Source organism: Chiloscyllium punctatum, chromosome 49 (assembly GCF_047496795.1).
Source record: "Chiloscyllium punctatum isolate Juve2018m chromosome 49, sChiPun1.3, whole genome shotgun sequence".
Lineage (NCBI taxonomy): Eukaryota > Metazoa > Chordata > Chondrichthyes > Orectolobiformes > Hemiscylliidae > Chiloscyllium > Chiloscyllium punctatum.
Genome location: NC_092787.1, coordinates 44,387,116 through 44,413,635, shown reverse-complemented (window position 1 = coordinate 44,413,635; position 26,520 = coordinate 44,387,116). Strand labels below are relative to the sequence as shown.

Genomic DNA, 26,520 nt, shown 5'->3' with positions numbered 1-26,520 from the left:
TAGTTCCCTGGCTTGTCTTTACCACCCTTCTTAAACAGTGGCACCACATTTGCCAAACTCCAGTCTTCCGGCACCTCACCTGTGACTATTGATGATACAAATATCTCAGCAAGAGGCCCAGCAATCACATCTCTAGCTTCCCACAGAGTTCTAGGATAAATAGGCAAGGTCTTTTCCCTGGAGTTGGGCGTTCAGAATTAAGGGGAGCAGGAAAAGACTGAAAAGTGACCTCTGGGCAACTCTTTCACGCAGAGGGTGCATGTATGGAATGAACTGCCAGAGAACGATTGCAATATTTAAAAGGCATCTGGATGGGAATGTGAATAGGAAGGATTTGGAGGAATATGGGCCGGGTGCTGGCAGGTGGGACTCTATATAAATAGAATACCTGGTCAGCATGGACAAGTTGGACTGACGAGTCTGTTTCTGTGCTGTACAGCTCTATGATTCTATTTCCAAATTTAACAACCCTCCATCTCTTGATCAGTGTGCCTGTAGGCTATAACAGGTGCATATCTAAATATTTTTGAAGTGACAGCTCAGTTTCAGGCAGTGAGTCAAACTGGATTGCTTCTTGAAAGAGCTGATCAGCTTCCTTCTGTGCTGAGCTATTCTAATTCTATGGTGTACTGTCTTTTCCAGTCCACACTGTCAGGAACTCTGTTTTTGTTAGTGTCCTGTTCTCTTTCATGAGTTCTTATCTTCACACTTTTGTGTCCACAGATCTGCCTGCAACCTTGTCTGTTTCATCTCTCAGCCTGCTGGTGCCTTGTGTCCTCTTTCTCTAGCTATGCTGCCCTACACAAATAAACCAGGCTGCATTTACTCCTGGTAAGACCACGTGGAGCAGCCTCCAGGCTGAGGTGGACAATTCCTTTTCTTCTGGTTGAGCCTGGATGCTGTTGGCAGTGATGTTAATTGGTGTGTATTATTCTACTGAGATGTAACCTGACGTAGTAACTGGATTTAACCCAACTCCTTGAGTAGGCGAGGAGCAGAAAACTGTGATAGAACAGTTAAGACTTTTGTTTTCTTGCTGCTGTTCATGCTTTCCTTTTGTTCATGGAAATGCATTGGAATTCCACTGAGAATTGGTGCAGCAAATCTGCAGAGAACTCAGGTGGGTGTGCAGTCAGCTTGAGCGGTGTCATTTGTGCCCATCATCTCACTCACCCAACCCATCCACATACAGTTGCTCAGCGATCTGCAGATCAGACATAAAGCAGGATCTTTCGACCTATAGAATGGTTACATCACCGAAAGAGGGTATGTGATCCATTGTGTCCAAGCTGGTCCAATAAGAGCAGTTTGCCCACCTCCATCCTTCTCTGTTGCCCTATTCTCATAGTCCTGCCAATCCTTTCCCCTCCAATCACTGTATAATTCTGTTATGAATGCAACAACTCAATCTGCCTCCACTGCAGTTCTCAGGCTGTGCACTCCCAATCCTAACTGCTCACTACAATATAAAATTCTTCTTCGTGTTGTTTTTAGTTCTTTCGCCAATCTGTCTCCTCTGGTTTCTAGATATTCCATAAATGAGGATACTTTCTCCCTACCTGCTCTGTCCAGAACCCCTCATGATTTTAACACCTCAATCAAATCTCTCGAAACACATCTAGATTCACCAAATTTAGCCATATTACTGACTTCTCATCTTTTGTGCCATTTTTAAATCGTGTGCAGCACCTTCACACCTTCCCTGAATTGTGGTTCCCAGAATTGGATACTTCAGTTGAGGCTGAACCATTGTGTTATAAAGGCTTACCATAACTACTAAATTCTGTAATGTATGCTTCAGTTTTTAAAGCCCAAGATCCTGTATGCCTTATTGATGATTTCTCAATCTGCTGTATCATCTTCAACTATTTGTATACGTCAGCTCTGTAGTATCCTTTCTTTTCGATCATGCGTTTCCTCATTCTTCCTTTCCCATGTACCACTTTGTATTTCTCTGCCTTAAATTTGATCTGCGCCATATCTAGCCATTCAGCAACTTGTGGATATGAAGTTTGTCACTTACCACCTTACAATTTACAATATTTCCAAGTTTTGTGTTATCTGCAATTTTTGAAAATGTGCCTTATACAAGCCCAGGTCACTAATATACCTCAAAAATGGTCCTGATAGTGACGCTTGAGGAACCCAACTGTATACGCTTCTGTATTCCTGAAAAAACACTGATTTCAAGTTCTCGGCTAATTCTGTAACCATGTCACTGTGTTTTATTCAATTAGACTTCAATTTTTCTGATGAGTATTTTATCAAATGCCTTCTTTGAAGTCCATTTACACCACACATGCACATTACCCTCCTTGTCACCATAACAAAACTTAGACTAATCTAACACTATTTAGCCCTTCAGAAATGTGTGCTAGATTTTCTTAATTTGTCAACATTTGTCCAACTGACTGCAAATTTTGTCCCAAACTATTATTTCTAACAACTTTCCGATCACCAATGACTGGCCAATTGTTGTAGTACTTATCCTTGGATTTTGTCTTTGTGTTATGTCAGAAAGCTGCTGTGAGGATTGTGTTAAATTGTTTTATTGTGTTGTAATTTTATATGAAAACCGTCAAATAATTTTGTTTATTTTTATATTAAAAAAATTTAACCTGCCTAAGGTTTTATTGTGCAATATATTGAATTGTAGCCTTCCTGTTTGGTTCATAATGTAATTACTGCTCTCTTTGTACGATTGTACAGATAGCAACTGCAAACATGAATGCTTGCCAATTCTAATACTTGCTGTGAAATTTTCTTAATAGATATTTATCATTCTGCTGCCCCCTCGGTGACTCTCCATCACCCAACCAGGAAGTTTTCAGTGAGATGGCCTCTCTTTCCCGAAATAATCTCCTGATTAAATAGTTTTACTTCTCCCTGATGGAAAACTACAAGAACATGAGCTATATTTACCCCTTTATATTTGCATCTAACTGCACATATTTGTGTAGAGTTTGCACATTCACCCAGTGTCTGTGTGGGTTTCCTCCCATAATCCAGACAATCGCCCCAAGCTGGAATCAAACCTGGGTCCCTGGTGCTGTGAGGTAGCAGTGCTAACCACTGAGCGACCACGATTTACTTGTGTTATTGGAGATGTCTCAAGGAACTAGTCCCATTACAAAAGATTCCTACCCTTACCATATTCATTCTTTTCTTAAGGGTTGCTGAATTTAAGGGCTTTTCAAACCAGAGATTGGTGTCACTCAACCACTGCTTTATTTTCTTTTGCACTTAGTGGTATACTACATTAAAGGTTTCTTCCTATGTTTCTCCCAAGAGATAGTTAGAAGCTGCATGTTGAACTAAATACAAGAATGTAAAGCATGTTTTCAGATATTTATTTATTTATTGAATTGTCCCTTCAGGATGTGTGCATTGGCTTAGGTGCTGCTAAGGTAAAAACAATGACTACAGATGCTGGAAACCAGATTCTGGATTAGAGTGGTGCTGGAAAAGCACAGCCGTTCAGGCAGCATGTGAGGAGCAGGAAAATTGACATTTCGGGCAAAAGCCCTTCATCAGGAATAGAGAGGGTGCTGCTAATAAAGATCTTGCTGTAAGCTATGAATTTCAATATGTACATTAAAAAGTGATCTTAATGAAAAGTCTTTGTCACAATAAAGGTCTTAAATGAAGCATGCACCGTGCTGGATCCTGCTTTGTCATTTGCCCTTGGGTGAATTCTTCAGTTTCTGATCTTAACTTAGATACTTGGGATTACCAGTGGAACCTTCTTACTTTTTTCTGGATGTTTTGAGTTACCAGCTATGAACAGTCCCAGATGAATACTGATGGGCATGGAAAAATCATGGAGTAAGTTAAATGGAATTTTTAAAGTATACTAGTTATTCTCTTTGTGGTGTTAGAATTGAAAGTATTTGGAGATGGTTCAAGTTACAACTTGCATTTGTATAAAAAAAACTTGTGTTTATATGTTTTCTTTCACAACTTCAGGAATATCCCTATCTAATACTAGGAGGTGGAGGTTTCAAAGGAGATGTAGGGGCAAGCTTTTTTTGAGTGGTAGGAATCTGGAACATGCAACCAGGGGTCTGGTGAAGGCAGATACAATAGGGGCATGCAAGGGACTTAAGATATGCACATAAAAATGCAAGGAATAGAGAGATATGGACCAAGGGCAGGCAGAAGAGATTGGTTTAATTTGGCATTATGTTTGGCACATCAGCATGGGCCAAAAGGACCATTTCTGTGCTGTACTATGTTCTAATATCCACAGTCGTTTGGTTGATAAAGTGCTGTTGTAGGAATTGCAGCCACTAACCTATGTGCATGGCAGATTATTCTTCTGCACATAACTGAGGAATTAATATCAGCTATGGCATGAAGGCAAACTCCTCCTGTAGGAGTCAACAGGACCTTAATTTAATATCACAACTGAAAAATGTCACTGACAGTAAAGCACCCCCTCTGTACTGCACCAAAATGTCTTCACCGCTGGAGTGGGAAGTGTAACCCTCTCCTTAAATGCTGAGCTCTGGAGGGGTTCTACAGCCATGGTAAAGTAGGGGAGTTTTGGAGAGCCTTTAAAGGAGAAAGGGCACAAAAGTTTGAACAAAGAATGCCAGAATGGGATCAGGGTTACTAATCATTAGGAAGTGAGTGAGATGAGGTTGGGTAAGTCTCTAAAAGCAGTGCAGATAATTATTGCTTCTGATGGAAAAACAGGAATTAACTCCTCTCCCTATGAGCTCATCTGCTTGAATAGGGAGTGTGGCTATGTGTCCTGACCTTCAGTAAAGTGTGGTCAGACTCCATCCGACCTTTGTTGTAGTCAAGACAGAAAAACAAGGGCACCTAGCAACAAAATGCAAGAGGCTGTCCAAATGTGGGTTTAGAGATATTTTTCTTTATTCCTGTGATGGTTGCTGCTGCTACTGCTAAAGCCAGTGATTGATGATAATTCTTAATTAACCTTTAGCTGAGTGGCTTGCTAGGCCATTTCAGGGTACAGTTAAGCATCAACCTCATTGCTGTGTGTCTCGAGTCAGGTTTTTTTTGAAGGAAAGTGGTAAACCAGATTTAAGAACAGATGTACTTTTGTTTTAAATTCCACTAACATCCACAATATGATTTGAATGCTTGGCCCTAGGACTGAGTATCAGGTATACTGTAAAACTCTAGCCCACTCTAAACAGTATTGCAAGTTGGTCGGTTGTTGCAGATGAGCAACATCCAAACTAACTTTATGCTGTTTCAACCTCCTTCACTTTCCACTGATCTGACAATTAGACATCATTATCAAAGATTTTAAACAATTGCACTCTACTCACAACCAGATAGCGTGATCTAGTCACAACCTTTGGCCGAATGTGCTTATTTTTTTCATCAATTAAATGAAATTCATTCAGTCAGAACCAGACCAGTTTGGACAAGGACTGGAAGAAGGATTAATAAAGGAGACTAAAATGTCCTCAAAAGCCTCTCTACCTTTCTTCAAGCCTATGATCTCCTTCCACAGTTCTCCATAGTTCACCTCAGTCACTCAGAGTTGAAGCAATAAGGTTTGTATTGGTATGTTGAAAAATGAACTGCAAGCATCAGGATTTATAGGCAGAATTCCACTGGGGTACCCTAATGAAGAGTTAGAAGGGTGATAGAAGTTATGAACAAACAGAATTCCAATATACATTGCAGCTGCAGGTTTCTGCCTGGTGAGGTCCTCATCTATATTTTATAGCACTTGAATGACCATTAGAACTTTCAGGAGAAAGTGAGGACTGCAGATGCTGGAGATCAGAGCTGAAAATGTGTTGCTGGAAAAGCGCAGCAGGTCAGGCAGCATCCAAGGAACAGGAGAATCGACATTTTGGGCATCAGCCCTTCTTCAGGAATGAGGAAAGCGTGTCCAGCAGGCTAAGATAAAAGGTAGGGGGGAGGGGCGTTGGGAATGCGATAGGTGGAGGGAGGTCAAGGTGAGGGTGATAGGCCAGAGTGGGGTGGGGGTGGAGAGGTCAGGAAAAAGATTGCAGGTTAGGACGGCGGTGCTGAGTTCGAGGAATTTGACTGAGACAAGGTGGGGGGAGGGGAAATGAGGAAACTGGAGAAATCTGAGTTCATCCCTTGTGGTTGGAGGGTTCCTAGGTGGAAGATGAGGCGCTTTTCCTCCAACCGTCATGTTGCCATGGTCTGGCGATGGAGGAGTCAAAGGCATGGAGGAGCATGTCCTTGGTGGAGTGGGAGGGGGAGTTGAAGTGTTGGGCTACGGGGTGGTTGGGTTGGCTGGTCCAGGTGTCCCAGAGGTGTTCTCTGAAATGTTCCGCAAGTAGGCGGCCTGTCTCCCCAATATAGAGGAGGCCACATCGGGTGCAACGGATGCAATAGATGATGTGTGTGGAGGTGCAGGTGAATTTGTGGTGGATATGAAAGTATCCCTTGGGGCCTTGGAGGGAGGTAATGGGGGAGGTGGGGGCGCAAGTTTTGCATTTCTTGGGGTTGCAAGGGAAGATGCCGGGAGTGGATGTTGGGTTGGGGGGCGTGTGGACCTGACGAGGGAGTCACGGAGGGAGTGGTCTTTTCGGAACGCTGATAGGGGAGGGGAGGGGAGGGAAGGGAAATATGTCCCTGGTGGTGGGGTCCGTTTGGAGGTGGCGGAAATGACGGCAGATAATACGCTGGACATGGAGATTGGTGGGGTGGTAGGTGAGGACCAGTGGGGTTCTGTCCTGGTGGCGGTTGGAGTGGCAGGACTCAAGGGCGGAGGAGCGGGAAGTGGAAGAGATGCGGTGGACGGCATCGTCAACTACATCTGGGGGGAAATTGCGGTCCTTGAAGAAGGAGGCCATCTGGGTGGTACGGTTTTGGAACTGGTCCTCCTGGGAGCAGATGCGGCGGAGACAAAGGAATTGGGAATATGGGATGGCGTTTTTACTGGTGGCAGGGTGGGACGAGGTGTAGTCTAGGTAGCTGTGGGAGTCCGTCGGTTTATAGTAACTGTCCGTGTCGATTCGGTCACCAGAGATGGAAATGGAAATGGATGGCGGGGAAGGAAGAAGCGGAGGGCTTTAAGTCCTTCGTGATGGGGGATGGAGGTGTACAGGGACTGGATGTCCATGGTGAAGATAAGGCATTGGGGACCGGGGAAGCAAAAATCATGGAGGAGGTGGAGGGCGTGGGTGGTGTCCCAAACATAGGTGGGGAGTTCTTGGAACTTTCGTTAGAACTTTTAGCCAGGGCTGGCAAGTAACATCTGTTTCAAACAAATGCCAGGTTATAACCATCTCTAATACAAGACAATCTGCCACCCCTCGACATTCAGTGGCATTACCATCAGTCCCCTGCTATCAACATTCTGGGGACTACTAGTGTCAAACCAGCTATATAAACACTACAAGAGGCTACAAGAGAAAAGACAGAGGCTAGGAATATAGCAGAATATGCGGTGTGCAGTGAAAATAAAATCAACCTCTGTCAATACCAATGAAGATCAACAGGAATTACTCATTCTGTGGTCAGAATTACTGTGTGATGTGAAATCATGGTTTTACTTCCTTGCTAATGTGAGGCAACCATGTAGAGATTGCTGAGCTGCACATACCAGCCTTTTGTGGGCATCAGATGCTACTGCATTTTTTTTTTGGAAATGGGATACTCAATTACACAACACTTTCAATCAAATGTATTTATTCATAATCATGCAGTTCACCCACCATATTTTCTTTACATTTTTCCTGGAATACAAGAAATACTACAGGAGTAGGGCACATGACCCATCCAGCCTGCTCTTCAATTTAATGTGACTGTGGCTGACACTGGGCTTCAACTCTACCCCCTTGTGCCCTCTCCCAATATTCTTCAATTCCCTGAGACCCCTTTCTCAGCCCGAAATATATTTAAAGATTAGCATTCACAATCCTCTGTGGGGAAAATTACAAAGATTCACAACCCTTTAAGTTAAATAATTTCTCATCTCACTCCTTTGAGGAATCTAAAACATGGAAGCATACTTCAATCAGCCAAAACCATCTCTCAGCATTGGGGAAGTGATGGCCTAGTGGTATTATCACTAGACTATTAATCCAGAGACTTTGGTAATGTTCTGAGGACCTGGTTTTGAATCCTGCCACAGCAGATGATGGAATTTGAATTTAACAAAAATCTGGAATTAAGAGTGTAATGATGACCGTGAATCCATTGCTAATTGTTGGGGGGAGGGGGGGGGGGGGGGGAAACCCATCTGGTTCCGTAATGTCTTTTAAGGAAGGAAATCTGCCATCCTTACCTGGTCTGGCCTACATCTGACATAGCAATGTGATTGACTCTCAACTGCCCTCTGGACATTTAGGATGGGTAATAAATGCTGGCCCAACCAGCAAGGCCCTCAAGCCTGTCAATGAATAATAAAAAAACAGCTCTACCCTCACGAACCCTTTGTGAATCTTGGATGTGTAAATGAGATCATTTCTCATCCTTCAAAACTCCAAAGAAGTCCAATTTATCAACATCTCATTGCAGGATAACCATATCTCCAAAGGACCAGTTTAATAAACACTTACTATACCTTCTCCAAAAAAAATCCTTTGATAAATATGGCAACCAAAATTGCACACAGTATTCCAAATTTGGTCTTCCTTGACTATTCCTTTGCTCCAAAGCTCAATCTGCCATTTGCTTTCTAAATTGCTTGCTGTACCGACATGCTTCCTCTATCACACCAATTTTTGAACATCAGTCTCACACCTTTTAGAAAATATTTAGCAATTCCACTCTTACAACCAAAATGAATAATTTCCCCCTATGACCGTCCAGTTGTTAACTCACAAACAGTCTTTGCAGCCCACAATTCACTAAACTAGGTGAAAAGTATCATCAGCAAATATGATGCATTATATAGTTGCACATCTTCATACTAATGATGTAAAGAAAGAGAAAAGTGTAAATAGCTGAGGACCCAGCATTGATACTTGTGGCATCAAGGTTTAAAGCCTTAATATGGAAAAGGACAAACAGCAAACAAAGATGCTCAACTGGAAGAATACCAAGTGTGGGATGTATGGCCAGGTTAGAATCCAAGATTTGCAGGTGAAATAGTAAATGAGAAAAGGGAAGACTTTTCCAAAGGGAGATATTCAAATATCCAGCCTCAATTGCTTTTTGGGGAAAAGAATTCCTTAGACTAATGACCCTCACAAAACATTTCTCCCAATCTCAATTTTAAAAAGGATACTTATTTTTTAATTATATCTCCTTACTCTGGTCCCTCGATTAAAGGAAACATCCTCCCAAGTTTCCTCATGATATTGTGTTTTAGTAAGATTACCTCATTCTTCCAAACTCCAACAAGAACTAGTCTGAACCTGTTCAACCTCAAGAAATCCATAGAATGAGAAGTGAACCTGAACTGCTTCTAATGCAAAGTAATTATCTACTCTTTTCAAATATGGAGGCCAAAACTACACAGCACTCCACATTTGAAATCAAATGCTCTATATTTTGACGTTCCATTCCCCTTGCAGCAAGCATCAACATACATTTTGTCTTCCTCATCACATTGTCCTTCCATACTAACTTTTTATAAATCATGTTCCAGGACACCCAGATCCCTCTATCAACAATCTCTCTATTTAAGTAGTACACTGCCTTTTACATTATTCCAGCCAAAGTTCAGTTTCCCACATAATAGTCCATCTGCCAAAATTTTTATCCACTCACTTAACCTCTACCTCTTCCTTTGCAGACTCTACTTCCTCACAACCAACTTACTTCACCACCTCTCCTTGTTTAATTTGGCAAATTCAGCTATAGAATCAGAAACCTACACTGTAGAAGCAAGCCATTCAGCCCATTGAGTCCACACTGCCCCTTTGAAGAGCATCCCATCAGACCCACATCCCCTACCCTACATTTCCCATGGCTAATCCGCCTCGCCTGCACATCTTTGGACTATGGGAGGAAATTGGAGCACCCGGCGGAAACCCACACAGACAGAGGGAGAATGTGCAAACTCCATACTGGCAGTCGCCCAAGGTGGGAATTGAACACGGAATCCTGGCGCTGAGGCCACTGAGCCACCATACCACCCATGGTACATTCAATCTCACTATCTAGGTCACTTTGACAGGAAGAGGGCTTGGATGGTTCATGGAGGGAGGGGGGGGGGGGAGGGGAAGAGAGAGAGAGAGAGAATTTGAATGATCAGACAAGAGGGAGGTGAGTTGCCAATCAGAGGGATGCATTCCATAGCACTGTAAAGACTCTACAGGATTAGCCCTGGCAAAGCTGGCACCACAGTGCACTGGTTTGAGAATTCAAAGACCAAGGAACAATGGCCATGAAAAACTATAATTCAGCAAAATGGATTATGTAAGTCGATTGGAAACAGTATGAAACAGGCCTGTTTTCTCTAACAACTGAAGGTCTATGGAAACCATACTATAAAGAACAGAATATATATGTCAAGTATATATGGCATGAGGTTATTGGTCATGTTAAGATTTTTTTTTAATTAACTTATCATTAACTGCCTGTTAGGTAATGCTGAGTCCAGGTTGCTTTTCATTTGTTATAGTAAAGTTGTAAAACTTGAAATCTTGTTGCATAATTTCTTGAAGATTGGCTTGAGGAATTCAAATCCCTCCATTCAACATCTCTACAATGGTCATGAACGGATCTAAAACAAAAGGACATTTAGGCTTCAAAAGTCAATCAAAATTTGACATTGAGGTAAATTAGATTGCATGACCCAAAATCTGAGCAGGGAGGAATGTTTTCAGAAGTATCATTGGACAGGAGATGAAAGGTAAAGAAATTAAGAGGTTTGGAGAAATTTCAGTTCAGGCTGTACAACTGAAGATAATGAGTTCCGCCCAAGTAGGCTACGTCAAGAAACAGGAGTGAAAATGTGTAGGGTGGGCACCACGTGATTGGAAGTTAAGGCACAGAGATACTTTATTTTGGACCAAACCAATGCTGCACCCAACACACAAGGAAAATGTCTTATTCCCCGTGTGAGCATCATTCACAAATGACAGAATGTAATGAAGAGAGTTTGATATTCAGACTGTGGCAGTTACAATAACAAAGTTAATAAGCAGTCTCTACTTGCCTTGTGCTGCATCGGGCTGTCCAACAGCTATCAACAGCTCTGGCTGTTTAAGCAGTAAAAATTTAATGAAATTCAGCAGGAATTAAAAAGGAAATCTGATTGCAACAAAGTCATATGATGTTTAGGAACAATACCAGTGTGGTTTAGAGTCAGTGCAAGTTCATCCACAATTTCCTTCTGTTTGGACTCCAGACAACCTCACACCAGGAGGCTATGCCCAGTAGGTTACAATCAGAGTGAATTTCAGAATATGAAATTCCACAGGGAATAAGCACTGTGTTTTCAGGCAGGTCTTTGAGGCAGGATCCTTTCTGGTTCTCCATCTCCAACAGTAATTACACTCAATCTTAGAGGTGACCTTATCCAAGCCAATCAAAATCATCTTCTTCATCCTCATCTCCAAAGAGGGGTGCTGGTGGTGGGCGGCCCTTCATACTCTGTGTGAGTGATAGAGAGAGAGAGAGCAATGAGAGAGAGAGAGAGCAATGAGAGAGATGGGAGAAGTAGGGGAAGAGGGGTCAATAGAGGGTGGCAAATGAAAAACTGACAATCAGGTTCTTGAAGCAATAGGAAGTGGGGGTCACTTTAAAAAACTTTTGGCGCACAGTCACTGCTACGGAAATTAGATCTGGAATCATATCATACGTTCCCAACATGCAATATTTTGTAACATCCAAGTTATTTACCCCCCTCATAGCTTTGGCAAATAGGGTTAAGGAGAATCCAAAGGGATTTTATAAATACATTAAGGACAAAAGGGTAACTAGGGAGAGGATAGGGCCCCTTTAAGATCAGCAAGGCCACCTATGTGTGAAACCACAGGATAGGAGAGACTAAACAAGTGTTTTGTGTCAGTGTTTACTGTGGAGAAGGACAGGGAAGATACAGAATGTGGGAAAATAAATAGCAACCCCTGGAAAATGTCCATATCACAGAGGTGGTGGTGCTGGACGGCTTAAAACACAAAAGGTGGATAAATCCCCAGGACCTGATCAGGTGTACCCTAGAACTCTGTGGGAAGCTAGGGAGGTGATTGCTGGACCCCTTGCTGAGATATTTGTATCATCGATAATCACAGGTGAGGTGCCAGAAGTCTGGAAGTTGGCTAACATGGTGCCAATATTTAAGAAAGGTGGTGAAGAATAGCCAGGGAACAATGGACCGGTGAGCCTGACATCAGTCGTGGGCAAGTTGTTGGAGGGAATCCTAAGGGATAGGATTTACATGTATTTGGAAAGGCAAGGACAGATTTGAGATAGTCAACATGACATTGTGTTCAAAATCATGTCTCACAAACCGGTTTGAGGTTTTTTGAAGTAACAAAGAGGATTGATAAGGGCAGAGCAGTGGATGTGATCTATATGGAATTCAGTAAGGCATTCAACAAGGTTCCTCATGGTAGATTGGTTAGCAAGGTTATATCACATGGAATACAGGGAGAACTAGCCATTTGGCTTCAGAACTGTCTCGAAGCTAGAAGACAGAGGGTGGTGGTGGAGGGTTGCTTTTCAGACTGGAGGCTGTGACCAGTGATGTGCCGCAAGGATCGGTGCTGAGTCCATTGCTTTTCATCATTTATATAAATAATTTGGATGTAAACATAAGAGGTACGGTTAGGAAGTTTGCAGATGATACCAAAATTGGAGGTGTAATGGACAGTGAAGAAGGTTACCTCAGATTACAACAGGATCTTGATCAGATGGGCCAGTGGGCTGAGAAGTGACACATGGAATTTAATTTAGATAAATGTGAGGTGCTGCATTTTGGGAAAACAAATCTTAGCAGGACTGATACACTTAATGGGAAGATGCTGGGGAGTGTTGCTGAACAAAGAGACCTTGGAGTTCAGGTACACAGTTCCTTGAGAGTTGAATCGCAGGTAGATAGGATAGTGAAGGCAGCGTTTGGTATGCTTTCCTTTATTGGTCTGTGCACTGAATACAGGAGTTGGGAGGTTATGTTGCGGCTGAACAGGACATTGGTTAGGCCACTATTGGAATTCTGTGCGCAATTCTGATCTCCTTGCTATAGGAAGGATGTTGTGAAACTTGAAAGGGTTCAGAAAAGATTTATAAGGATGTTGCCAGGGTTGGAGGGTTTCAGCTATAGAGAGAGGCTGAATAGACTGGGGCTGTTTTCCCTGCAGAGTCGGAGGCAGAGGGGTGACCTTATTAAGGATTATAAAATTAGCGATTTTTGAGAAGATTTGTTTCTCAGGTTGATGTTAAGTCTGTAAGTTTGCTCACTGAGCTGGAAGGCTTGTTTTCAGCCGTTTTGTCACCATGACTAGGTAACATCATCAGTGAGAGTGAACAGTGAAGCGCTGGTGGTATGTCCCACCTCTCTGATATCAGTCTTAAAAGGTGGGTGATGTCATTTCTGGTTCTTTTTTCCATGGGAAGGTAATGGAATCAAAATTGATGTGTTTATTGATGGAGTTCTGTTTAGAACGCCATGCCTCAAAGAATTCCCACGAGTGTCTTTGTTTCACCTGTCCTAGGATGTGTGTGTTGTCACGAAAGGCATGCATGGTCTTTTTCCCAGGGTGGGGGAGTCCAAAACTAGAGGGCATAGGTTTAAAGTGGGGCGGGGGGGGGAGCGGATTTAAAAAGGGACCTATGGGGCAACTTTTTCATGCAGACGGTAATTTGTGCATGGGAGCTGCTATAGGAGGAGGAAGAGGAGGCTGGGACAACCACAACATTTAAAACGGCATCTGGATGGGTATACACGTAGGAAGGGCTAAGAGGAGTATGGGCCAAGTGCTGGCAAACAGAACTAGACTAATTTAGGATATCTGGTCAGCATGAAAGAAATGACTGAAGGGTCTATTTCCGGGCTGTACAACTCTTCCCATTACACTGCGGCCCCTCCCTTTCCCCCCACCCCCGTTACACTACGGCCCCTCCCTTCCCCCACCCCCTTTACACTACAGCCCCTCCCTTTCCCCCCACCCCCGTTACACTACGGCCCCTCCCTTCCCCCACCCCTTTACACTACTGTCCCTCCCTGCCCCCCTTCATTGCTAAGCCCTCAGGTTCCCAACTTCCCTTCCAATGTAGAGTCCTGCATGGCAACACTGCTCCCATTCTCCCTCACTGTTGCAGTAATGAAATCCCTATTCTCTTACCACTTCATCTTCATCCTCTTCCTCCTCCTTCTTGGTTAGCTTTCCCGATTTCAGAGTCACCGGTTTGAACAAGCCCTCATCATCGTCATCATCACTGAAAAGACTAAAAAAGTAAAAAGGTCACAAGGTCAGTGATCACTGTCTCTGTTCTTCATTTCTAACAGAGATTACTTTATTACCCCATTCTTTACCCAGTCGTGACTAACACTGGGAAAGGTTCTTCAAAAAGCAAAACTGGCAGCTCAGAACTGCTCAATCTTCACCTGTGAAGATGAGGTAGGAAATTCAACTGAGAAAGTCATCATCCCAGCCAGTCTTGATCCAGCTCAGACACATGCTCAAGCAGGAGTCACTGGACAGAAATCAGATGAGGGGAATTCCTCAAAACATTACCTAACAAATATAAACAGCAGCAAAATAAAGTAACACAGACACTAGAACAGCACTGTTGCATTTCTATAGTGCCTTGCATGACCCAGGGGCACTTGAAAGCCTTTTCTAGCCAATGACCCTTTTAGAAATGCAGTCAATACCTGTACTGAAAAGTAGCCAACTTGCACATAGCAAATCAGATGTTCAGTTTTTCAAATGTGATACTGCTTCAGTGACAAACATTATAACACTGAAAAAAATCTCTACTTTTCTTCACATGGGGTGTATACTGGGAGGACGCTACCCCAGCACTGCAGTGTAAAGGGGTCAAGACCTTAGAATAAGCGGTCAGTTGGTTAAGACTGAGATAAGGACAAATGCCTTCACCCGAAAGACTGTATACCTTTGGAATTCCTTATCCCACTGCTCAATCATTGGCCATATTCTGCTCAGAGATCAACAAATTTTTGCATAACAAGAGAATTAAAGAATGAGGGAAAAGAGTAATGGGAGTTGAAATTACGTAGACCAGTTATAATCTTAATGAATGGTGCATCAGACTTGACAGGTGAAATGGTGAATCCTGCTCCCGTTTCTTTGGTTATATCCTTATATTAGTCAGCTCGGAGTATTTTTTTTAAACTGTATATTATGACAGCTGTGTAGCTTAACTCCATCTGCCTACTCTGGTTCCCTTACACCACTGTTCAACAATTTGATATCAATCCCAGTTTGGAAATGGAATTCCCTTGGCTGTAACTGCATTTGGGAGGAAGAATGTTTCCAGGTTTCCAATTACTGTTGAATCTCTATCTAAATTTCAGCAAGTGCATTCCAGATGCTAGCTGTGGAAACAAGGTCTCGCCTCCACTCCACTTCCCTACTGAGGGCAACAACACCTGGAACATGAAGCACCCACACTCACTGATGAGTAACAACCAAAACCAGACCGTTGAAACATTTTTTTAAAATCTGTTTCCCTTCAAAATTAGCCACATCACAGGAACACCTGCATAATCCCATCACATGACTACAGCTTCCTGCATAATCCATCCATTGGTTTCTCTCACTTGGGTGTCTTGAATACTTTGGAAACGGAGTATAACGTAGTCTGACTGAAATAACACCCAAAGTCTGGGAAATCCAAACTCTCCGCAATTTCATTGACTTGTACAGTACTTACCTGGCAGCATTTGTTGAGGGAGCAGATTTAGATTTATGTCCTGGTGTTGATATTGTGTCACTGGAACCATGTTCCACCACGTGCAGTGCTTCCTGCTCTGAGGGAGACTCGCTTGCTTCAAACACTGGACCCTCTGGAATTTCTGGACTCTCTACATTCCCATTGAGGGCTGGGACTGCTTCCTGCAAGGGTTCTGAAAGCAGAGTCTCCTCTTGAATTCCAGAACTGCTTTCAAAACCGAGTGCTTGAGATTGCTCTTCCTGTCTTTCAGTCGGACTGTTTAAATCCAATGTATTGTCCAGCTCACAGTGCTGAGCTCTGTCCAATGGGTTAAGGCTCTTCTCTAGTGTTCGATCATGATCAGGGACCTCTGTTTGATGAGATTTTCCATTTTGACAATCAGACAAAGGCTTCTTCTCAGTCTGTGTGTCAGCAGTTCCTTTCCTGGAGGTTTCTGCAGTAGCCTCCTGCTTATCTGCTGTGGGTGAACCTTGTGCGAGAGTGGGAATGTTCAGGCTAGAGGTCAGGGCTGCCTCTGGCTGCTCCAACTCCAATGTTTTTGAGCCTTCAGCCTCATTATGCTCAGATTTCACTGTAACCACCTCACCAGAGTGACCAGGTGATAAATTCACATCTTTTATCCGGTGAGCTTCAGCTACTGTGGGTTGTTTTTCATCCAATACTGCAGTGTTCGGACTTTCTGAGGTATCAGTATTCGCTTTCATCTCAATCGGAGGAGCTGCTTGTTCTTCGAGCTCCTCCTCAGATTCATCATCCTCATTGTCACTCTTTGTGATTGGCTGGTCTTGGTCACTTCTCAACAGTTTCAGGGTAACTGCCTATTCGAAAAGAACAAGATAAGATCATTTGTAGATACATTGCAGAACCAGAAACAGAGGTGTAAATAATTATTTCTGGGCCCTGTAACGGCCAAAGGTACACTGGGTTCAGTGAAGTTCGGGTGTAGAACGGATTCATAAATTTTAATCTTCCATTGGTACTGATCTTAGTTGGTGCCACAAGTTTGCATGTTTAATATTAGATTCAAACACAAGTATTTGCTGAAAAACTACTTATTTTTGATGGATGAAGAAGGGAAAACCTAACATTTTTGTCAATGCCTTCCTAAACCAGTCAGGCTGAAAAAATCCCATCTCCAAACTTTGGCATATCCTGAGTTAGACAACAAAAGCAGTGACCCAGGGCTCTCAATTTTAGTTTAATAATCAGTATGTGTGTGGAGATTTCATGAGACCAGCACCAGAGTTTGGTGTAAGGCATGTCAGCAATGTCAAACCTCCCAGATGATGGGTCATTTGGGTGAATGCAGAACCAAATCCAGCTCAAGCTAACTTACTTTTATGAGGGGAGGCCATCTTAATTCATCTTTCCAGAACTGTCGAAAGGGGCAGTATAACGAAGTTTTAAAAAATATCAGCAAGAGCTAGACAAGAGTAATAAATGCAGTTTTTTCTCCCCCCCCAGTAATAAAAGAGGCAAGAATGAAGAAACCATCAACACACGGATGCAGAATGAAAAACAGAGGAAAAAAAAAACTTCACATAGTTGAGAAGCTTTGGAACCCACTTCCAGTGTTAATGGCTGAAAAGAAACAATGTCAATGTTCAAAATCAGATTGGACAGGTGGATGAAAGAACAGCATTTAAACCAACAATTAAGTCTATTTGCTCAGATGGAGGGTAACAGCCAGTTTCTATACCACAGCTTCTATGTATTTTAGCAGCTCAGTGTTTAAAAATGTTCCAGATTTTTCAGTCCACTATAACACAGAGATCGACTCGATACACTGACTGCTGTGCAAGAAGAATTGCTGTACATCAATCTGAAATTAATGGATGTAGGTTTGCTCGCTGAGCTGAAAGGTTCATTTTCAGACGTTTCGTCACCATACTAGATAACATCTTCAGTGAGCTTCCGAACAAAGCACTGCTCATGTTTCCTGTTTTCTATTTATAAGTTTGGGTTTCTTTGGGTTGATGTCATTTCCTGACCTTTTCCTCAGGGGGTGGTAAATGGGATCCAAGTCAATGTGTTTATTGATAGAGTTCTGATTGGAATGCCATGCTTTTAGGAATTCTCATACGTGTCTCTGTCTGGCTTGTCCTAGGATGGATGTGTTGTCCCAGTTGAAGTGGTTCCTTCCTTACCTGTATGTAAGGATGAGAGTGAGAGAGGGTCATGTCATTTTGTGGCTAGTTGATGTTCATGTATCCTAGTGGCTAGTTTTCTGCCTATTTGTCCAATGTAATGTTTGTTACAGTTCTTGCATGGTATTTTCTAAATGGACAAACAGGCAGAAAACTAGCCACAAAATGACATGACCCTCTCTCACTCGCATCCTTATGTACAGATAAGGAAGGACACCAATTCGACTGGGACAACACATCCATCCTAGGACAAGCCAAACAGAGACACACACGAGAATTCCTGGAAACTTGGCAATCCAATCAGAACTCTATCTACAAACACATTGACTTGGATCCCATTCACCACCGCCTGAGAAAAAGAACAGGAAATTATATCATAGGAAATGACATCACCGACCCAAGGAAACCCAAACACAAATAGAAAGCATGAAACACCAACAGTGCTTCATCCGGAGGCTCACTGAATATGTTACCTAGTATTGTGATGAAATGTCTGAAAATGAACCTTCCAGCTCAACAGGCAAAACTACCTCCAGAACCTTAAACTGAGCTACAAATCTTCTCAAAACTTGCTATCTGGAATTAATGTCTAATACACTATTCTTGCCCCGCAATTCAATTAAATCTTTATTTACTTCTCCATTTCTTTAAGTGCTCTAATCCTAGACGTCCAGTTTGTGAACTTGTCCATTCCGGGCTGACAAATACCACTTTTCCATCTTTCCTCTTAACTCAGAGTCTTGGCACAGGGAACTCAATCAGCTTTATTACCCTCCCCTGCAGCGCCTCCAGCAATCACGGTCTCCTCAGCTGAATATCTCCTTGGTGTCTCAACCACCATTGATGCATAAGTAATCAACCAGACCATGACTTCCTCTCTCTGACATGACTTTTCAATATTCTTCCAACTTCCTATAGACTTTGATTGCTGTTCCTCATTGGTTAGGCATTCTGAATATATTCAGAATCCTAAATTTCTTTCAGCAGCATTCATCAATGTTATAGCTTATACAATTAATGGTAGGGCCTTGAGTACTGTTGTAGAACAGTAGCGGTGCAGGTACATAATTCTTGAAAGTTTGCATCACATACAGACAGGGTGGTTAAAAAGGTGTTTGGCACGCTTGCCTTCATTGCTAAGTCCTTTGAGTATAGGAGTGTGGATGTTATGTTGAGGTTGTATGGGATATTGGTGAGGCCTCTTCTGGAAAACTGTTAGGAGAAAGTGAAGACTGCAGATCAGAGTTGAGTGTTTGGTGCTGGAAAAGCACAGCAGGTCAGGTAGCATCCGAGGAGCAGGAGAATCGACTTTTCAGGCACAGGCCCTTCATCAGGAATTCTGTGTCCAGTTCTGGTCATCCAGTAAAAGGAAGGAAATTATCAAGCTGGAGAGGGTTCAGAAGAGGTTTACGAGGATGTTATAAGTGTGGAAGGCTTGAGTTATAAAGAAAGGCTGGAATAACTGACTTTTTTTTTCCACTGGAGGGTAGGAAGTTGAGAGGTGACCTGATAAAAATTTATAAAATAACAAGAGGTACAGGTAGAGTTGATGGTCGTTGTCTTTAGCCCAAGGTGGGGAGTTTCAAGACTGGGGGGCACATTATTGAGGTGAGAGGAAAGAGATTTAAACAAGACATGTGGCAATTATTTTTACACAGAGGGTGGCATGCATGTAGAATGAACTTCCTGAGGAAGTAGTGGATGCAGGTACAATTACAATGTTTAAAAGACATTTAGATAAGTACATGAATAGGAAAGGTTTGGAGGGATATGGGTGAGGAGCAGGCAGGTGGGACTAATTTAGTTCGGGATTAGGTTTGCCACGGACTAATTGGACCAAAGGGTCTGTTTCCGTGCAGTACTACTGCATGCGATGCTTATTTTTGTTCATTACATGCAGTACTATACTCATGACTGCATTTAATTTCACTGGACATTATCATTTTGCCCACTGATCTTTTTGATCAGTTTATTACGCAACTTCCGAGCAGAGTTTCGTCATTTTTAGTGTCAGCAGAAAATTTTACTGGCTTGCAGAAGGTTTCTCGCATTTAGATTAGAAACATTGTGCTCTGGGGAATCTCACTCAACATATGCCCGAATTGATTTCCGGCCCTTCAGCCAATCTCATATCTACACCCAAGGCTTTCCTGGATAAATACAGCTTCAAAAAGTGGAAATCATGTGAATTCTAGGTTGAAGGCTAGACATACTAGGGGATAGAGCTTTCCTAAGCTTACTTTGGGTACCACGCACTCAGGATTTAAGAACTGCTTCAGTCAGGACAGTCTGTTTTTTCAAATCGATGTTGTTTACTAGATTTTACATAATGCTGAAACGCATGTTTGCAAATGAATTCCATTAATGGCACACAGAACAGATGTACAATGGGATGGCAGCTCCTCATGTCTGTCTGATATATTTATTGATTATGCTTCTTCCCAATCACTCCATTATGATTCCCAATGGTTCCCAAAAACCCACGCTTAGCATTTTAGAATGAGTACTCTCTCCCTCGCAGGGATGTGTTTTTAAATTGTTTTAATCTCTCCAAGGTTTTTAGTAATTTTGATTCAAAATGAGATAAGTTCCTGAGGTTATCATATCTTTTCTTGTACTAAAATAATACTTGGTCATCTGTTTTACTCATTAGTTTTAGGCTTTAACCTTGCATTCATCTAATCACTCTTTTAATGCTCTTTCACATTTTCTTACATTACTTCCAATATCTCCTGCCTTTTTCAACACAATTGGTATCATTTGACAAAAACAATAGCTCTTGTGCTGAAGTTAAAGTCTTTTGTGCCAAGTTACAAGAAAGGAGATCCAACAGCAAAGACTGGCAGGCAATAGATTTCACTTTTTTCAAGCCTTCATGAAGAAAATGTAGGCACACTATGTTCACAACACAAATTACGTTCTCTAATTCTGATCTCATGTATCGTAATTTCTGTTACCCCAGCAATTAGGATTCTGCCAAAAATGGGTGCAGGTCTTCAGTTAAGTGTTTCATAGAATGCCAACAGTATGGAAGCTGGCTTTTTCAGTCCATCGAGTCCACATCCTCCAAAAAGCATTCCATCCAAACCCACCCCACCTCTGCAATTCCCATGATGAAATCAACTTAGCCTACAAATCCCTGGACTGTGGGAGAAAACCCATGTAGACACAGGGAGAAGGTGCAAACTCCACACGGACAGCCCAAAGGTGGAATCTGTGAGGCAATAGTGCTAACTGGACCATGTGATATTGCATCAACCTATACCAGATGCTGTTAATGTGAATCATCTCAAGCTGTTCCACTTTTGAAGCATCTAAATGTTTGCCAAGTTAATGCTGCGTTTGCACTGTAACATTATGCAAGAAAGAGACCAAACACCAAAGCCATTCTTACACAGAAGGTAAAGTGACTGCTGCTCTAGACTGGGCAGGCAGATGACTTAGATATTAGCTATACTTGCATGTTTATTTTGATATCTGAGGGAATAAGCAAAAGGAAAGGATAGCATTAAAAACAAAAATCCAGATCTGGACAGGGGGTTTTAATCACAGGCACCAGGTGGACAAGCAAGTCCAAGCTTTGACTTCTTGGTGTTGGTTGGTTGCAATGTCTGTACCTTGATAGTGTTCACAATGATACCAAGGACTGCTCTGCCACTGTACATTTCATCCAGGTCAAACTCTCCTCGCAACGACTGAAACACTCCATTCATGATCTTCTTCACCTGCAAAAAGATTTATAATACCCTAGTTCTCATTACACATTGGTTTTTGGTTTATCTTGAAAAATCACTCTCAAAGAACCATTTATTTGACTTTCCACCATTACCAATATCAACATCAAACACTCCAAGGACAGATACAGGTTAGATGCAGAGGAGATTATCTTTCTGTAATGCCCCATTAATATCCCTCCACAGTAGGATAAGGGCTTGCACTTGTTAATTTGTTAAGTGTGTTCAAGAAAACACGATCAATATGTAAATGGCCCTCACAACAAAGTGGCAAACTTCAACCTCTCCTTTAGAAATAACATTGGGCAAGTGACTGAGGTGTTAGTGGGGCAGCACTTTGGGATCAGTGATCACAATTCTATTAGCTTTAAAATAGTTATGAAAAAGGATTAGTTAAAGTTCTAAACAGGGTCAAAGCCAATTTTGATGGTATTAGAGAGGAACTTTCAAAAGTTGATTGGGGAAGACTGTTCACAGGCAAAGGAACAACTGGCAAGTAGGCGGCTTTCAAAAGCAAGATAACCAGAGTTCAGGAACAGCATGTTCCTGCAAGTGTGAAGGGCAAGGCTGGCAGAAGTAGGGAACACTGGATAACTAGAGGTATTGAGGTCCTGGTCAAGAAAAAGGTAGCAGCATATGTCAGGTACAGGCAGCTAGAATCAAGTGAATCCTGAGGGGGTGGAGGACCATACTTGAGGAAAATTAAGAGGACAAAAAGGGACCATGAGATTGCTATCTGCCAAAGCTAAGGAGAATTCAAAGAGATTCTACAAGTATATTAAGGGCAAAAGAGTATGGAGGGAGAGAATAGCACCCCTGAAAGGTCAATAAAGCCATCTATGTGCGGAAACACAGGAGATGGGTGAGATCCTAAAATGAATATTTCACATCAGTATTAACTATGAAGAAAGACACAGAAGCTAAGGAACCTGTGGAGATAAATAGTGAGGTCTTGAAGAATCCACACTGCAGAAGAGGTGATGCTGGAGGTCTTAATGCATAAAAAGTAGATAAATCCCCAGTATCTGATCAAGCGTACCCTAGGACAATGTATGAAGCAAGAAAAGAAATTGCAGGGGTCCTAGCAGAGATATTTGTATCAATAACCACAGTTGAGGTGCCAGAAGACTGGAGGGTGACTAATGTTGTATCCTATTTAAGAAAGGCTGAAAAGAAAAGCTAAGGAACTACAGAACAGAGCATGACATCAGCAGTGGGTACGTTGTTGGAGGGATAGCTCAGACACAGCATCTACATGCATTTGGAAAGGCAAGGACTGATCAGAGACAGTCAACATGGCTTCGAGCATTGAAAATCATGCCTAACTAACTGGAGTTTTCTTTTGACGAGGCGAGCAAAATGATAGATGAAGGCAAGGCAATAGACAGCATGTACACGGACTTTAGCAAGGCCTTTGACAAGGTTCCACTGCAGTAAATTGGTTACCAAGGTTAGATCATAAGGTCCAAGCAGATGTAGACTATTAGATACAACTATGACTTGTGGTTGGAGATAGAGGGTGGTTACTTAGACTGGAGCCCTGTCACTAGCAGTGTGCTACAAAGATCAATGCAGGTCCACTGTTGATTGTCATCTATATAAATAATTTGGATGGGAATAGAGGAGGTACGGGTTAGCGAGTTTGCAGGTGACAACAAAATTAGTGAAGTTAATTTAAGATTACAACAGGAATGTGGGCCAGCGGGCTGAGGGATGGTAGATGGAGTTTAATGCACATAAATGTAAGGCATTGTGTTTTAGTAGAGGGTGAAAGCAGTGCTTGGCATGCTTGTTTTCATCAGTCAGAGAACGCGACATCATATTATAGCCATACAAGACACTGGTGAGGCCATATTTGGAGTATTGCATACAATTCTGGTCACTCTGATATAGGAGGAATGTTATTAAATTGGAAAGGATGCAAAAAAAGATTTACAAGGATGTTACCAAGACTGGATAGTTTGAGTTATACAGGGAGGCTGGATAGGCTGAGACTTTTATCCCCTGGTGCGTAGGAGGCTGAGGGGTGACCTTAATGAGATTATTAAAATCATGAGAAGCATAGATAAGATGAATAGCCAAGGTCTTTTCTCCAGAGCAGGGAGGTCCAAAATTAGAGGCATAAGACAAGAGGGGAAAAATTTTAAAGGGACCTGAGGGGCAACTTATTCCACACAGGTGGTGGTGCATACAAAGAATGAGCTACCCAAGGAAGGGGTGGGAGGTGGGTACAGAGGGTGGTTACATTTAAAAGACAATTGGACAGGTATACAGATAAGAAAGATTTAGAGGGACGTGGTCTAAATGCAGGCAAATGGGATAAGTTCAGTTTAGGAAACCTGGTTGGCATGGGCGAGTTGGGCCAAAGGGTCTGTTCCTGTGTTGTCTGACTCTATGGCTAAGACCGTTTGAAAACAATGCAGTTCAAACCTCACAACCATCAATTTTTTTTGCAGCAAAAGCTGAGCGGAAGCAAGGTCAGAGCACGGAGGCTGTTGGGAAGATTACCGAGTGCTATTTAAGTAGGTGTGTTCTAGGCCCTACATCCTACACAGTAGGGCCTCCCTCCCACCCTTCTCCTCTAATCTAATTAAGCATTTACAGACTTGCAGCAAAAAAAAGGGGCTCAAGAGAAGTGTCTGGTAAAAAAAATGTGCATGTCTTTGGCTGAGGAGTCTTCAGCGAAGAAGCTGAGTGAGGAGATTACGCCGCAGTTGAAGAGGATGAAGACATGACCGCCAAGCTGATTCAGTGTGCTGCGTGCATGATATGGGAGGTCAGGGACACTGGTGTCATCTCTGGCTCCTATAGCTGGGGAAAGTGCACACATTCAGCTTCTGAAAGACCACGTTGCAACACTGAAGAAAGAACTAGATTACCTCAGGCTCATTCAAGAGAATGAGAATTTTATGGACAGGACCTTCAGCAAGGTCATTCCACCAAACAAACCAGAAGAGAGAAGAAGGGAGAGGACGATGAGGAAGGAAGAGATGCTTCAAGTACAAGAGACCCCAGGGGAAGCACCTGCCATGAACAGATTGACTCTCTTGGAAACTGGAGACAGACGATACTGCCGGTCCAAGAGGCGGACAAGTCTGCCAATTGAAAATTGGTATGGAGGCAAAGCCGAGGAGTCAGACATCATACAAAGCCATGGTAATAGGGGACTCCTTAGTGAGACGGACTGACAAGGGTTTCTGTGGCAACAGACAGGATTTGACGATGGTGTGTTGCCTTCCTGGTTCCAAGATCCAGGACGTCACCAACAGAATGCAGAGAATCCTCAAGGGCGAAGGTAAAGAGTCAGGAGGTGGTAGTGCGTGTTGGCACAAATGATGTCGGGAAGAAGAGGGGGGACATTCTATGGCAGGCCTTCAGAGAACTCGGAAGGCGGCTGAAAAGCAGGACTTCCAGGTTGGTCATCTCCGGATTGCTTCCAGTTCCTCGGGCTGGAGGGGGCAGGAGCAGGGAGATAATGGACTTGAATGTGGCTGAGGAACTAGAGCATGAAGCAAGGATTTAAATTCTTGATCACTGGGGTATGTTTTGCAGTAAGGATAAATTATACAAGAGGGACGGGTTGCACCTTAATAGGTGGGGGACCAGCATTCTGGCAGGCAGGTTTGCCACTGCAACACAGGTTTGTTTAAACTAAGTAGGGGAGAGGACAAACTGGAAATTTAAGGAGGAAGTTAAAGGGAAAGTGAGAATAAGAGAAGTTAAGAAAGAAAACAGAATCAATGGAGCAGAAAACTCAAAAAAGGATCATATAGTATGGGCAAGTGTAATAGGGATTCATAGGACAGGTGAGAGGAGTAACAAATTAAAAATATTAGAATGAATGTACGAAGCATAAGAAATAAGGTAGATGAGCTGAAGGCTCAGGTGGAAATTGACAGGTACGATGTTGTGGGGATAACTGAGACGTGGCTTCAAGTGGACAGGGCCTGGGAAATGAATATTCAAGGCTATACATGCTATCAAAAGGACAGACTGACGGGCAGAAGGGGTGGGTGGCCCTGTTGGTGAGGAATGATATTCAGTCCCTTGCGAGGAGGAACATAGAATCAGGAGATGTAGAGTCAGTATGGATAGAGCTGAGAAATTCTAAGGGTAGAAAGACCCTAATGGGATTTATCTACAGGCTCCCAAACAGTAGTCTGGATGTAGGGTGGAATGTGAATAAGGAGTTGAAATTGGCCTTTTGCAAAGGTATTACTACAGTTGCTATGAGAGATTTCAACATACAGGTAGACTGGGAGAATCAGGATGGTACTGGACCCCAAGAAAGGGAGTTTGTGGAGTGCCTCCAAGATGGATTCTTAGAACTGCTTGTACCGGAGCCTACCAGGGACAAGGCAATTCTGGATCTGGTGTTGTGCAACGAACCAGATTTGATCAGTGCCCTCGAAGTAAAGGAGCCATTAGGAGGTAGTGACCATAATATGATAAGTTTTAATCTGCAATTTGAGAAGGAGAAGGGAGAATCGGAAGTGTCAGTATTGCAGTTGAACCAAGGGAACTAGGGAGCTATGAGGGAGGAGCTGGCCAAAGTTCAATGGTTCAATACCCTAAGGGGGATGGCAGTGGAACAACAATGGCAGGTATTTCTGGGTATAACGCAGAAGGTGCAGGATCGGTTCGTTCCAAAGAGGAAGAAAGATCCTAAGGGGAGGCAGGGGCGGCCGTGGCTGACGAGGGAAGTTACGGACTGTATAAAGATAAAAGTGAAGTATAACATAGCAAAGATGAGTGGGGAGCCGGAGGACTGGGAAACTTTTAAAGAGCAACAGAGGATAACTAAAAAGGCAATAAGCGGAGAAAAAATTAGGCAAACTGGCCAAAAATATAAAGGAGGA

The 26,520-nt window shown here is 42.7% G+C and overlaps 2 protein-coding genes across 6 annotated transcripts in view; one reads left to right on the top strand and one right to left on the bottom strand.

Annotated features, from left to right (window-relative positions):
- Nucleotides 1-3,647, top strand: part of lrsam1 (leucine rich repeat and sterile alpha motif containing 1) — a 78,675-nt gene extending 75,028 nt beyond the window's left edge. The window contains 1 exon segment of the mRNA XM_072566373.1: nucleotides 724-3,647. The gene's annotated coding sequence lies outside the window, so the exon portion shown is untranslated.
- A 3,989-nt stretch (nucleotides 3,648-7,636) lies between these two features.
- Nucleotides 7,637-26,520, bottom strand: part of LOC140469656 (FK506-binding protein 15-like) — a 97,903-nt gene continuing 79,019 nt past the window's right edge. For all 5 annotated transcript variants that reach the window (XM_072566368.1, XM_072566370.1, XM_072566369.1 and 2 more), the window contains 4 exons: nucleotides 21,545-21,652; nucleotides 15,760-16,598; nucleotides 14,205-14,307; nucleotides 7,637-11,511 (listed from right to left, as the gene is read on the bottom strand). In XM_072566368.1, the coding sequence (XP_072422469.1) occupies nucleotides 11,434-11,511; nucleotides 14,205-14,307; nucleotides 15,760-16,598; nucleotides 21,545-21,652 (1,128 nt within the window). In that variant the 3' untranslated portion in view covers nucleotides 7,637-11,433. The remainder of the gene's footprint in view (nucleotides 11,512-14,204; nucleotides 14,308-15,759; nucleotides 16,599-21,544; nucleotides 21,653-26,520) is intronic.